This window comes from Carica papaya, chromosome 1 (assembly GCF_054855325.1).
Source record: "Carica papaya isolate Zhongbai chromosome 1, ASM5485532v1, whole genome shotgun sequence".
Lineage (NCBI taxonomy): Eukaryota > Viridiplantae > Streptophyta > Magnoliopsida > Brassicales > Caricaceae > Carica > Carica papaya.
In genome coordinates, this window is record NC_142309.1 from 29,959,732 (window position 1) to 29,973,372 (window position 13,641).

Consider the following 13,641-nt stretch of genomic DNA (forward strand, 5'->3'; position numbering starts at 1 on the left):
TGCATGTGTTTGTGTGTGTGTTTAAACAATTGTAGGTCCTCTGCATTTAGACACTGGGGACAAACAAGTGTATATCCAAACCCTGTTAGTGAATGAAAAGTTTATGGTGAAGGAATTTCAGGTCACCAACGCTTTAAAAAGAAATTATTAATCATTCCCGGGACATGGACATTTCCAGTTTTCTTTTTTCTCCAATTAAAAGGGTAACTGAATAAATTGTTATATCCACAAGAATTTGTGCATTCTAAGGACCTCACGTTTAATTTTCCAAGGATATATCCACTAGTGAACTAAAAATCAAGACAGACCATTGCATAACAAAACTATTTTCTCTCTGCCTCACCCACCATCTTAAAACTCTTTCAAGTCGTAAACAGAAATTTTCCTCCTCAAAAAATTTAAACAGAGAGAAAAATGGCTTTGGAGAACTGCTTTCAAATAAGCACAATGTGCAGCAGCACCCCCAGAGCTTACCATCCGTTTTATTCCCTTCAAAAGTTTCATTTTCCCACATGTAAAAGCTTCAAGAAATCTAGTCTAACCTTCCCCTCGTCTTCGTCTTCGTCTTCATCTTTATCTTTTGGTTATTCATTCGAGAGCAGAACCCCGAAAACCCGGATTGTCTGCAAAGCCCGCGAAGCAGTAGATCAAGGTAAGCTAGAAAAACACCCTCTTGCTTTAAGATGATAATTAGAAAACTGATTTTGGGTATGGTGAAATTGGCAGTTGAAAGTTTGACAGATTCAGGTTGGGAGGGTAATGTGATTGCAAATAAAAGGCCAGTTCTAGTGGAGTTTTGGGCACCATGGTGTGGACCGTGCAGGATAATTGCACCTGCAATTGATGAATTAGCCAAAGAGTACGCTGGGAAGATTTCTTGTTACAAAGTCAACACAGACGAGAGCCCAAACATTGCTGCTAAATATGGAATCAGGAGCATACCAACTGTTCTCTTCTTCAAGAATGGAGAAAAGAAAGAGAGTGTCATTGGTGCTGTACCAAAATCTACCTTGTCTGCTACCATTGACAAATACATAGAAGGTTGAATGTCAAATACACACAAACATCCGTCTTCTCAGCTTCTGTAACTCCACTCATATCGTTCGCATGCACGTACATACACATATAGGCATGTATATATGTACGTGTGTGTGCTAAGTTTTCATTAACAGCCTTTAAATGCTTATATTCCTCTAGAAAATGTCATTACATCGTTCCATCATGTAAATATCTTGCCTGTGTCAATCCACATAAGAGTTTTGAAATAAATAGCTTTTGCATTATTGACATTTTGTCATTTTGGAACCCAATTAATTGGCAAAGAGCTAATAATAAGTAAAAAATAATAATAATAATAATGAGGATATTCGGAATGTATTTCAGTATAATTACAAGTCTGCTGCATCTATAATTGTCTACTTTAGAAATTGAAAGTCTATTTTCTAATCCTTAGGACTCAATAGTAATATTTCGGGTCTCAAAAATTATTATATTTTTGAACCTCATTCATATTTCACATTGAAGTTATAATATTAATAATTATAAATCCAAAACAGATCTTCATCTCAGCTCAATAACATAATGAAATCAAACTTCAACAAAAACAAATTCAGAAGTCAGAACTACTTGTAAAAGCATACTACGTTGCCTGTATTAACACTGCAATCTATGGGGGAACCGAAAATACAAACCTCGTGTAATAAACTTTTAACAAAAAATCAAGCTGAGAAGGATAAGTGCAAGAATTATGGACCACCAAGGGAAGAAAAAAGAAATATAACACAATAATTACCAGGAAACAATGGACAATGTAGTCAAGCACCATAACAAAGAATTGTAATATGACAAAACCCAGAGTGACCAAAATTGAAATCTCCAACAATGTAACGTGGATAGAAATCACCAGTCACCCAGCAGAGACTCTTGTCCAAATAAAAAGCTTCTCAACATGGTTGGATTCTGTGTAGAATGCCACAATTCTTGCTTCTTTCGCCCAGAGAATTACTTGAACCCGGTCAAAACAAGCAAAAATGCTTCTTAGCAGTAGATTACCTGATCTAGCAATTCATTTTAGAAGTCAAGTCCTCACAATGCTTTGGTCGAAAGACGCACTACATAATTGTACAGGAGCAACTTCTTTCTGTTCCATTTTCGAATTCATCATCAGAGCGACTCGTTTCACTGCCATTTGATCAGAGTATCAGCAACATACACAAAACACCAAATGATTATGGAAAACAAACAACCAATGAAGATGAGCTCCAATTTGTAAAATGGCTGATAATAAAGATCACCCGGTAATAGTGTCAATAGAAGTCATGAACACTATGTGGAACATGTAAGTCCATCATCACTCAGTAGCGTTTACAGATTCATGGATGAGGATACAAGGACAAACATCATGCAACAATGAGTTCAGTCCAGTGAATCTCAGTCGCCAATAATAACATGCAGGATCATACTGAAACTAGCTAGGAAGATATACATGGCAGTTGAATGAGCTCTGACATTTTTTCTTTGCTGAGAAGATGATGAGCTCCAATTTTGAACAGGATAAGACAAAATAAAACGGACTTACAGTCAAGGTGTAGATATATATTAATGACACAGATGACACAAATTACAATCACGTGAATATAGGATATACTATATAGCCAAGGTGTTCACAAGAGCTAAGTCTGACTTTAGACCAACATCGATATATGCAAATGATGCCGGGTCCAAATATATTTATATTATGAGATCGGATCTCACTGTTTACAACCTCTTACCAATTTATGATTTAAATAGACTATTTTGTTCAACAATGACAACAAATAAATGTAGCCAATCTATTCCTTCTTTCGAGGCATGTACTTGTCTTGGACAACATTTATATTTCCAAATTGAAGAAGAGAAATGAGAAAGACACAGCAACAGGATATAAAATCAGTATGCAAAGTGTAGGCTACTTTGACATGGATCAATTCAACTAGTTGCATTCATTGCGAAGCAAAACTAAATAGAATGTCTACAGACAAGGCTAATAGTGATTACAATGAATAGTCAACAAATCCAGAAAAGAAGCTAGCACAAAATCTAGATCTTTAAGCTTCCAACTCTAACTTTAGCCTTCATCTCATCAAATTTTATGCAGCCAAAACTTTAGACTAGTCCACAAGATAATGGCTCCAATATAACAAATCTTTTCACTAACAGTCATTCTAAGATTTAGTTTGACCTAATCGCAACATGGACTTAGTAAGAGAATGTGCCAAACTTCTGGTTCCTTCACTGGTAGCTCATCATTACGTTGTCCTTTTTTCAAAGACTAGAAACCTGATACAATGAGTAGTAAATGCAGATATTACTCTACATCACCCACCATGAGAAGATATGAATCAGACTGACCTTCCAACTAGTTTTGAATCACCAGAACTGGAAAGTTTAAACCTCTTACCAAATGATTTAAATAGAAGATATTCTATAATCAGAATATTTGTTAAAAAGAGTGATGTGGGCTCCAGGTCAAGTGATAGAACACCATTTGTTTATCAAACGATCTCAATAAGACTAGCTTCTGGGAAGCATGAAACTACGAATAGTTCCAACAATATTTTCTCTTTCTTTTGTTTTTTGGAAGGAAAAGGATGATATTATCTATAAACAGGGAACAGAAGGAGTTCTGCTGCTTTCAAGAGAATTATATCTTTCCATCAGAAAAGAAAATATTATTAAGGTTCTTTAGATCCTCCCCACATAGAAGATAGTGACCTCTAAAAAAAAAATTCAAGGTCTAGAACCAATGATCTCCATCTAACGCTAACAAAAGAAGAGATAGTGTCCCCAGAAACTTTATTGGTCCTTTCCTTCAATAAAAGACCCAGATAGTGACAAACGAATAAGGGAAACTAACTTCTTTCTTTTCTTGCTAGCATGAATGCCATCCAAGTCCAAATTTCATCGGCCACTAAGCCACCCAAGAAATGTTCCAGAGACTGTGGGCTGAACCCACAATGAGCAACAAATGCGAACGTGACTGGGGGGGATTCATTCTCGCATAGACACTAGCAGCCATTGACTATGATTCCGCTTCTTCTAAGGTTATCCAATGATAGATTTCCCTAGGTGTCTACAATGTAGAACATGCCCATATTTAACATAATAGTCAAGCTTGTTAACATGCATACAGAGAGAATTCAGAACCCTATACATAGTTGCACATTAGAAATATAAATAAAACTTAAGGATGGTCATCATGTACTAATTATCTGAAGTCTGTTAAGTAGTATCATACCTGGGCTCAAATTCTCTGATTTCAACGAGCTCACTCCCACAAGCATCCGTCCACTGCACTTTCCTTCTTTCCATATGACCAGGTATGGTACTACCCTTCTCATTTAATGCCTCGAGTTCCTTAGCACCTTCAACAGGAGCTGAATTGCTATTTAATGACTTTCTCAAGCTACTTTTCAGAGCAACCTTCTTTGCATCTTCACTATTATCATCGAGATCAATTGCATTTTTCTTGCCCTTATCAGACACAAGTGACCCTGGCAAGGAATCCTGCTGTTGAGCAGGGCCTACTTTAAGAGGAGATGGAGCATCAAGTCCTGCGGAAGTGCGACCAAAGCAGACAAAGGAGGCACACCCGCGGGAAATCCGGTTCTTAATGGAAGCCAGCTGGAGGTCAGCTTCAGTTTCTTGGTCCACCAACTGGTACTGATTCCACGGAGTAACTCTCATGGGTTTGTCCTCGTCCTTCTGACCCAAAAGAAGAAGGGTCAGGCCCTTGCTATATCCAGATGCTGATGAAGAAAAGAACCCTCCTCCTTCCACTGCAAATAACATCAGTCCTGTTCATCTGGCCATCCAACAATTATTTCTATGCACCTTCCCGCCCTCAACGATAATTTAAGCCACAAGCCTTCATCCACCTGTACCTTAATTCGGTCAAATCATCGCATTTCCAAAGGCACGTGGAAGAGAGGTGGCACTAATGCAAATGAATCAAAATGGAATATTCCAATGGTTGAGGATGTAAGAGATTAGTTATTAGCATCAAAATCTCCATGGATTATAGTGGAGATATGAGCAATCCTAGAATAAGAGCATGAGACATGGAAAGAGACACACATAAGGATTTACCTTCAAGCGTTTGCGTAAACATCCTGTCTTGCTAAACAAAATACAAAACCCTTGTACCGAATTTTTAGTCCTTACGTGTAGGTAAGTCATTAAACATGTTCTCTTTCTGGCACACACACACACACACACAAACATGCGCAGAAGAAATGCAACTCAATGAAGGAAGAAAATAAAAAGGAAAAAACAAAAAACAAAAATAATCCTAAACGTGAAAAACAAAAGAACACGAGTATAAAGAGAGAATGAGAAGGAGAAACAAGTAGAAAGCGAGGGAGACTACGCTTAAAGATTTCATTAGAAGAATTAGGAAACAAAAGATCATTTTCTCAAAAAAAAAAAAAAGGAAAAAGACTGTTTTTCAAAGTTTATATACAAAGTACGAATTTCTTAGGCCAATCTAGCGGAAAATTTTCTTACAGGGCATTGTCATGATTTCTTTAAGTAGAAAGTCGTAGTCCCCCTAAAACAAACTATCAGCAACTAATTTACTAGTAAATCAGTAACAATAATAGACAGGAACAACATTAAAGATCTGCTAACAACAAATCAGGAAAAGTAAGAAATCAAAAGGCTGCAAACATGCAAACTCCAAAAGCTACAACAACAATCTACAGCAACAGAGCTCGCCACAATGTCCTCTGTTTGATTGCTAAGCAAAGCACACAAAAACGCAACATGGAATTTAAAAGCTAAAAAAAACAAAAACAAAAACACGCAGAAAAGCACCGATAAACTACAGCAACAAAGAGAATGTTTAATTCAGAGAGTTCTCACTCTTCCGTCATATTTTCCTCAAACTTTTCTCGGGATCAAACAGAGAAGTCAGATCAAACTGGAAAAGAAAAAAGTCTAAATTCACCTGACGGATCTGAGCTAGGAAAATACGGCGACTAGAACGGCGGCGCCGGCATCCTAGATCGCAACTTTTGCGCGAAATAATCGGCGAGGAATTGAGAGTGAGAGAGAGAGAGAGAGAGTAAGAAACGAAAAAATATTAAATGAAATAAAAAGGGCAAAAAAGATTGGGTTTACTTCTGGACGGAATTATTTGAAGCAAGGATAGAGATAGTGACTCCACGGCGCATGATAGCCATGGGCCCCATATTTATTTTCGTGCCTTTTTTTTTTTTTATATTTATTATAATTTCACGTTATCATATTATATACATATAATTCGCAAATAAAATATCACTGATTTACATATTCCAAATTGATACACACGTATCTTTATTAAATAATAATAAAAAAACATTATATTATATAAAATATATGTATAACTACATAAGGGTGGCACGTAATTGAGAGCTTGGTTTTTATTTGGGTGTGGGCTTTTGCTTTAATAATCCATCTTAATTAGTCAGTCAAATTATGGATTACTTTTAATTAATTAAAAGGTTTTTAATTTGAACAGCGTAGTTTAGAATTATGTAATGAATTTTTTAATGGAATTAAAATTCTTTTTGAAAAAAGAAAAAGAAAAATAAAAGATGATGATTATATATATATATATATACATATTAAATATTAAATATATTAAATAATTAAAATTAGTATAACTATTTTATACTTATTTTAAGACGGTGTATTAAATAAATTAGGACGTCATAATATTACATTTTTTTGACTTTTTTTTTTTTTGGAGGGGTATGTGGACACAATAATTACAATCTGCTTCGCTCGGAAATTGGAATTGATTGGAAGCAAAAGTAATTAATTGAAGTGTTAAAAGCCTGAGACAATATAATCACTGATTTTCAAGCCAAAAGTTAGTTTCTGCTAATCATGATTAGTGGAGTGGAGAAAAAACACCAACCAAACAAAAGTAGTCGTAATTTATTTTTAATTAAATTTTAACGTAAAGAAACAGTAGTAAAAAAGTTTGATATTCATAAGACCACACAATAATTGAAGAGGTAGAACTGAAAAATTGTTTACCACCAGCTAATCACAGCATAAAATTATAGAATGCTGCTAATTACCAACCCTAGTGTCAAATTTTGTCCCACCGAGAATGCTAATTTCATTTGTGAGCATAGCTCGAAACAGTATTAGAAAGCCGTAATTTACAGTTAATTTTTTTTAAAAAATAAATTCTCTAGGACGAGAAAATATTCACTGTTATGATTTATTTTTTGAATTAAGATTGACCGGAGGATTTGTGGGGTCGAGCGAAGGCTTCAAATATAGCGAGGGAAATCAGTCATTTTTCCAGGCATTATATGGGTTAAGGAGTCGCATAGGATTCTATATTGCTGGAAGGCAAGTTGTGTAGACTCATTTAATTACAGACAATGGTGTCTGTGAAGCCCGAATCGATCTGCCCTTTCTTTTTTTTTTTCTTTTTTTCCACTTGCAGGACTTGTTTTGCTTCAAAACCAGAATCCGTTATACATACCCAGATACATAGGACCTGAATAATTTACATACACTGTCCTTCCAAACAGACAAAACGAGACCTAAGAAACACGATAGTATAGAGATTACCAAGGATCACAAACGAAATGCCCACGTATAAGTTCTGACAATTGATTCACTCCAAGGATTTACATGTGACGATAAATCATAACAAAAAGGTGCTTGTCGCATTGGATTTTGTTTGCTCCATGAGAACGCAACACCACATTGTACTCCTCGCCGCCAAGCTTTAAGAGGGTCACCCACATGTTTGAGTTTCTTTTGCATTTATAAAGCATCTCCGTTTTCCTTCTGACAAGAGCAACAAACAAACTAGCGATTAAGGAAAGAAGCTTGTGAAGTCCTACCTGGTAAGTTTCAGTCTGCATGCATGTCCATTGAAGAATCATTGGAGCCTGGAGGATTAGAATCCCTGTTTTGCAGCTGAAGAAAGTTGGGCTCATTACTCCGGCTCCCAGTTCCAGAAGGCAAACCACCATTCTGGAAATAACCTCCCTGCATGTGATAGAACTGGAGACCTCGACGAACAGGGCTTGACAAAGCATTGGAGAAGACTGGATTCTTGGACTGTTGATCACACTGCTCAGGGCGAGTCCCCTGCCCACCAGCTTGGCAGGAAGAGCCAGAAGGGACCATAAAGGTCTGCAATGCAGGTTGGGAATGCTGATATTGAACTGGTGCCCTAGAGGACATCGATGGCTCCTCTCCACAATAATCTACCTCATTCTGCAACAAAATAAAAAAAAATCTGAGACATTTCTTATAATAAAATGGCTTATTATTTGACAAAGAAAAATAGAGATTTGCAGCTGAACACGATATCACTTATAAATATAAAGATCATTAGCCTGTTCAAAATGTATTATTTGAGTACTTTTAGGTGTATTGATTATACCCAAGCAACACATTTTACAAGTGCGTGCCAATTAGGACCCCACTGTCAATTAAGATGACTACCTCCTTGCATTTTATGCATGTCTATGACAGCATCTTTCACCAGCTTTTTCCTATTGTTAATCAGAGATTTTGAACAAATGATTCAGGTATCAATCATAAACAGGACCCAACAAGATAAAAATGAAGTCTAGTCAGACAATAAAGAGAGCGATGATGAAGACTAATTTGTGTTTTATGCAAACACTGGAGGCCTTAAAAAATCTAGTATTCCAACTTTCTTATACTATTTCCCTAATGATCCAGAGACCAAAGTTTCTTCTTTAGGCTGGAATCTTACAGGGAAGAGCTGGTGCACGAAATTATCAAAGGCAAAACTACAAAAATCATATATACAAAGAAAATTAAAATTCATACAAAAGGAGAATAATAAAAAATAAACCTGAATGTAATTAACTATGTCCGTTGTTGTTACTCTTGATCCTCCTTCTTGTTGCCTCCAAATCCATTGATAAAGTTTTTCCTGAAAGCAAGAGATCGAACAGATCAGAGCCAGTCAAATAAGAATGCACAAATGGCACGACCTCATAGACTTGTCTATCACCTTAACCTAGCTGGGTAGCACATGTCTGGAGAGACAAAAGCTTAGAACTAGAAGGTTCAATCAAAAAGCATTAACAATTAATTTCAATAGATGCTATGCACAAACAAAGCAACATACCAATATGCATAGTTCATATCTAAATGAACTGAATTGCAACTATCCCATTTTGTATTCTACTATTTGAAACATTTTGAACACTAAGAAATAAGACGTACATTATTGTGATCTCTATCACAACTCTAGTTTCTTTCTGTGCATTAGAGACTTTTATCATGTTAGAATGCAACAATTAAGTGCATTCATACAAAAGAAGCAGCTCACAATAAAACGAAATGTCTTTTTATTGCTATTTTTTATCAAAGAATAAGATTATTATCTAACTATAAACCTATCACATCCTTTTATGATTTACTTAAGGGTATATTTCTAACAATCTTCTACTCGCAATACAACCAATCACCCATTGCAAAGCATACCCATGCTGCTCTTGTTATGATTGAACACCTTTTCTTAAAGCCTATAGTGACTAGGTCATTATGTTGTCATTGCACCAATGTTAAATATGTTTTCTTTCATTAATTTCACATATCAAACATAAGAGTCATAAGATGTGCTTCGATCTTGATGAGACCTTAGTTCTTTTTTGTGCTGTTGCTATAACAAAAAGCAAAATCCATAGGATGTGCTATGCTAGGAACCTTTCCCAAAGTACTGAACATCTAGACACATACAAAATCCTTTATATCCTTTCTTGCATTGATGTATTCAACTTTTATGGTCGTAACAATAGTTATCTCTTCTTTGAAACTCTTCCAATCGTTATTGGATTGTTTTAGGGCAAACCCCAAAACAATTTTACTATCATCTGGATTTGATTTAAAGCTAGGATACATGAAATCCTCAAGCTTTTAAGTCAATCATTTTTCCATGAATTAGAAAAAGATCCTTCATGCTTCAAAACTACTTTAGATGTTTATCATAGCCCTCTTGTGAACTCTTAATTGAATTTGCCTTAAAATTACGTGTGACACCTAGGGGCATAGGTTAGCATTAGGCCTGGTATATAGCATGGAGTCAATGATTGGGCCCTATTATCGAGAAAAAGGGAATCTTACTCATATGCTCTCTCCTCTGAAGTATGCAAGACATCTTAATTGGAGAGATTAACCCTAATGCAAATCGTTAATTTCCTCTTTTGGAGTTCTCTAAATTAAATCTCTATAGCTCGGGTTCTGTGTACTTAATTGACCTAAGCCAAAAAACCTATTTTGATCTATGTTTATAGATCCACAACCCAAATACATAGCTTGATTACCATGGAGAAGTTTTTGTGTGGTCAAACTTCAACTGACTACAACATCCTTACATCATTCCTAATGAGTTTGATGTTATCCATGTATAGTAAAAGGAATACCACCATTCCCCCATTCCCCCATTCACCTTCTTGTAAACCCAGGTCTCATTCTCTTTTTTCATGAAATCATAACTCATTTGGCTCTCATCAAATGGATATACTGAGAGAGGCCTCCTTCAATTCATAAATGGACCTTTGCAGCTTATAGATCCTTTTTAAAGGCTTTGGATGTGAAATCTTCCGGCTATATCATATATATGTTTTCTTCAATTTTACCATTGAGTAATGCAAATTAGTATTGTGAATAAGTTAATCAATCAAACCCAACAAGATTAAAGGGTAGAACAATTCTTGATTCCAGGATGAAGGAAATGGTCAGGAAGAGAAAGGTTATCCACAAGTTTCCAGTTGTAGAAGTGACTAAACACAATTCCACCCCTATAATTTTTTTTGCATAAACCATCTCTATATTCAGACAAAAAGTTGCAAGTTGATCATGAAGATTTCTAAGCATGCTCCAAGAAATATAGCTTCTCTTAGAATTTCACCAACATATAACACGGTAACACTTCATATATCTGTAGTCCCTAAGCCAGAACAAGTTACATCATCTTCTTCTTAATTGAACACAAAGGTGATAATATAAATCTTGTTTGAGTTCTATACACAACCAAGTCCTCTAAAAATAATAACATGCATAAATTTAGTTTCCAACCACTTACTAAAATATTTAAATAATTTTAAATCCTAAGAAGTCCTAGGACAAGAAGATAATAGTATTTTAAGGCTCAACTCTGCATCTGATTATTTTCTAAACTGAGGAAAAACGAAATTTCTCAAACATGCATCTTTAAAAAAAAGGCAAGATATGCATTTTTTGCTACTTCAGCAAAAACTCAGTCAAGTTAGTAAGGGATCAATAGGGTGGTTGTTGACTGCTTGTCAATGACAACATCAGTTTTTCACAGCATTCATAATAAATTAGCCATCACAGTGCCAGTGCATGCCAACACAGGAAGGTAGTATTTTGCATGTAGGTTTAAAGACTACGGAATCAAGCACTGACAAATTGACTGTTGTTTATTCTGTCAATCAGCAATAACTTTGACCAAACCCTGTCTTGAAGTGGCAAAAAGATGCATATATTGAGATTTTTTTCTAAAACGTGCGCTTTGGTAGTAATTTTCAATTTCTTTGCATATTTAGAAAATAGACCCCTTCTTTCCTGAAACAAAACACCAAGGCAAAATCACAAGCTTTGCCAGAAATTCACCCACAAGAAGCTCTTTTTCAAAGAATAATAATGAAAAACAAAATGCCTGAAATTAGTTTGAAATCAATTTGTGGAAGTTGAAAAGATCTTAAAATATGTGGTTATATGGAACTTGATGCAGTAGGAATTGTCTAACCAAAAGGACCAAGTACAGCATTCAAACACTGTACAGGAATAGTTGGAGATGAAAGAAGAAGGTCCAACTTAGAAGGCAGCCACCTAAGCTTGTTATAATTGATTTTGATTTGACTACCCACTTGGAGTCCAGAGATGGTGGCTAATACGAATTCTGCTATGACCAGAAGATTGAGGACTTTCAACTGTTTCAATACATTAATATTAGATTGCATAGAAGGCAGGCCTGAGATAGAGGAAATTCAATGAACCAGATTTCCTGAATCTACTGCTATAAGCATTTTTATGAATCGTACAAACCATGAGATACCTATTACAAATTCACTTCAAGCTAGTACATCTATCTCTTATTTCTGAAAGGAAATTTAATTTACTTATTGCAACACTAACTCATGCCTGAACAATTAGGATGTTGCGCCTATCTAATTGAATTATCAATGTCCATGCATGCTCCATTTAACACAAACCTAAGCCAACCACTATGAATGCCAAATGTTCTCAATGCACAAAGAATTTGATAAAATTTGAAGGTTCTAAGATGATAAAACAAATTCCACTTTTGCTGTTTGCTCAATTAATTTGATTTACCAGAACTTCTGTTTTTTTTTTATTTTGTCTACCAAGAAGTATAGAAACACTTTGAATCTGCCCTTATGAACTTGATTTTTCATCTATGTTTTAGTTAACTGATTCCGCATGCACAAAGATATGGTATTAACTAAACCTTTTGTACTCTCTCACTCACTTAATATCAAAACATCAGAGCAGATTTGTCATCATCTCCTTGCCTAGTGCAAGCCAATGAAGCTTGAGCAAATATCCTTTTCGACCTTTCAAATTCTCCTGCAAATCTGGTTCAACAATTGCCACTGTCCCTACCTAAGAAGCAGCATAAATCACCTAAGTTCAATGTGCCTTAACAACAACACAGTTGAAATACTCATCAGTGCCAATCCTGCCATCTCATTCAAAGTAGAAAATCACAATCATCCCGGGTAATGAGAAAACAGTCAGGCAAAACACCGTCCTTCCGTATCACCAAAAGAAACTGATAATTCAATTGCACTGAACACATATACATAGTTCAGAATAAAAACCCACCATAATTAACAAAAAAGGGACATAGGGCGAATGAAGCGCATAAAAAAATATCAGTGCGATATCCTATCAAATAAATCAGGCATTGTAGAGGTGATCACCTTCCCGCACATTTCCGAAGCCAGAAAGACAGGGGAAAAGAACCGTTCTACATGGATCAAAATCATAATTCTCCAACAAAATCAAACACATGCAAGCAGATACAACGGACACAGACAAACAAAGTATATGACTAATCGAAATCAAGACTTAATAGAGGAATCCGTACAAGGCCGTGGCGTTCGCCGGCTTGAAATGAGGGTTTCTGGTGGTTCATGGCCTGGGTGTAGAGCTGAGAGAGGGAGTTCGCTGCGCTACAAAACGACGCGTACATGGTCCGATCCACCTCGTCCAGGCTCGAATCAATCGACTTTCTCTTCTTCCCCATCCCTGTTCCAGCCCGCCGTTTTACTCCGGCGCCTCCCGATTCCCCAACCCAACTAGGATTCCGTCAATCAAGGATTGAGAACGCTAGTTGGGTGATTGATAATTGAAAAAAATGGTCCAAGAGAGAAGAAAAACGGTGGGCTTATTACTTAAATAACTTATTTTGTAGATTACATATGGTGCGGTGGAGCCACTAATAGTGTTTGGAAAGGACGACGATAGCTCATTCTCTCATCCGCGGGAGGATATACATTAGATAGTTGTGCTTGAATAAGCGGCCCGGTTCGGTTTTGCAGCGGTTCGCTGTCGCTTCGG

At 36.1% G+C, this 13,641-nt stretch overlaps 3 protein-coding genes across 4 annotated transcripts; 1 reads left to right on the forward strand and 2 right to left on the reverse strand.

Annotated features, from left to right (window-relative positions):
• Window positions 1-297: 297 nt before the first annotated feature.
• LOC110818185 (thioredoxin-like) lies at window positions 298-1,283 on the forward strand. Its single transcript, XM_022046960.2, has 2 exons — window positions 298-652; window positions 727-1,283. Exons 1-2 carry the CDS (start codon window positions 415-417, stop codon window positions 1,044-1,046), a joined length of 558 nt encoding a protein of 185 aa, XP_021902652.2. The 5' UTR covers window positions 298-414; the 3' UTR covers window positions 1,047-1,283.
• Window positions 1,284-1,623: 340 nt separating this feature from the next.
• LOC110818183 (Low affinity potassium transport system protein) lies at window positions 1,624-6,153 on the reverse strand. Its single transcript, XM_022046956.2, has 3 exons — window positions 5,987-6,153; window positions 4,277-4,916; window positions 1,624-2,181 (listed from the first exon to the last, which is right to left on the reverse strand). Exons 2-3 carry the CDS (start codon window positions 4,828-4,830, stop codon window positions 2,112-2,114), a joined length of 624 nt encoding a protein of 207 aa, XP_021902648.1. The 5' UTR covers window positions 4,831-4,916; window positions 5,987-6,153; the 3' UTR covers window positions 1,624-2,111.
• A 1,333-nt stretch (window positions 6,154-7,486) lies between these two features.
• On the reverse strand, window positions 7,487-13,557 carry LOC110818210 (nuclear receptor family 2 group C protein). 2 transcript variants are annotated; one of them, XM_022046990.2, is made up of 4 exons: window positions 13,169-13,557; window positions 8,879-8,959; window positions 7,890-8,268; window positions 7,487-7,769 (listed from the first exon to the last, which is right to left on the reverse strand). In XM_022046990.2, exons 1-3 carry the CDS (start codon window positions 13,325-13,327, stop codon window positions 7,900-7,902), a joined length of 609 nt encoding a protein of 202 aa, XP_021902682.2. In that variant the 5' UTR covers window positions 13,328-13,557; the 3' UTR covers window positions 7,487-7,769; window positions 7,890-7,899. The 2 variants fall into 2 exon arrangements, with proteins under 2 accessions (XP_021902682.2, XP_021902681.2); XM_022046989.2 differs by having other exon boundaries at window positions 7,487-8,268; window positions 13,169-13,556.
• Window positions 13,558-13,641: the final 84 nt, after the last annotated feature.

What these genes read in the sequence shown, in the direction of transcription:
- LOC110818210 (XM_022046990.2), bottom strand. Translation starts at nt 13,327, where the DNA reads ATGGGGAAGAAGAGAAAGTCGATTGATTCGAGCCTGGACGAGGTGGAT. An exon ending in CCGGCGAACGCCACGGCCTT is followed by an intron (nt 8,960 to 13,168) that starts GTACGGATTCCT and finishes TCTTGCTTTCAG; the next exon opens with GAAAAACTTTATCAATGGAT. An exon ending in ACATAGTTAATTACATTCAG is followed by an intron (nt 8,269 to 8,878) that starts GTTTATTTTTTA and finishes ATTTTGTTGCAG; the next exon opens with AATGAGGTAGATTATTGTGG.
- LOC110818185 (XM_022046960.2), top strand. Translation starts at nt 415, where the DNA reads ATGGCTTTGGAGAACTGCTTTCAAATAAGCACAATGTGCAGCAGCACC. An exon ending in CCGCGAAGCAGTAGATCAAG is followed by an intron (nt 653 to 726) that starts GTAAGCTAGAAA and finishes TGAAATTGGCAG; the next exon opens with TTGAAAGTTTGACAGATTCA.
- LOC110818183 (XM_022046956.2), bottom strand. Translation starts at nt 4,830, where the DNA reads ATGTTATTTGCAGTGGAAGGAGGAGGGTTCTTTTCTTCATCAGCATCT. An exon ending in ATCAGAGAATTTGAGCCCAG is followed by an intron (nt 2,182 to 4,276) that starts GTATGATACTAC and finishes ATCAAATGGCAG; the next exon opens with TGAAACGAGTCGCTCTGATG.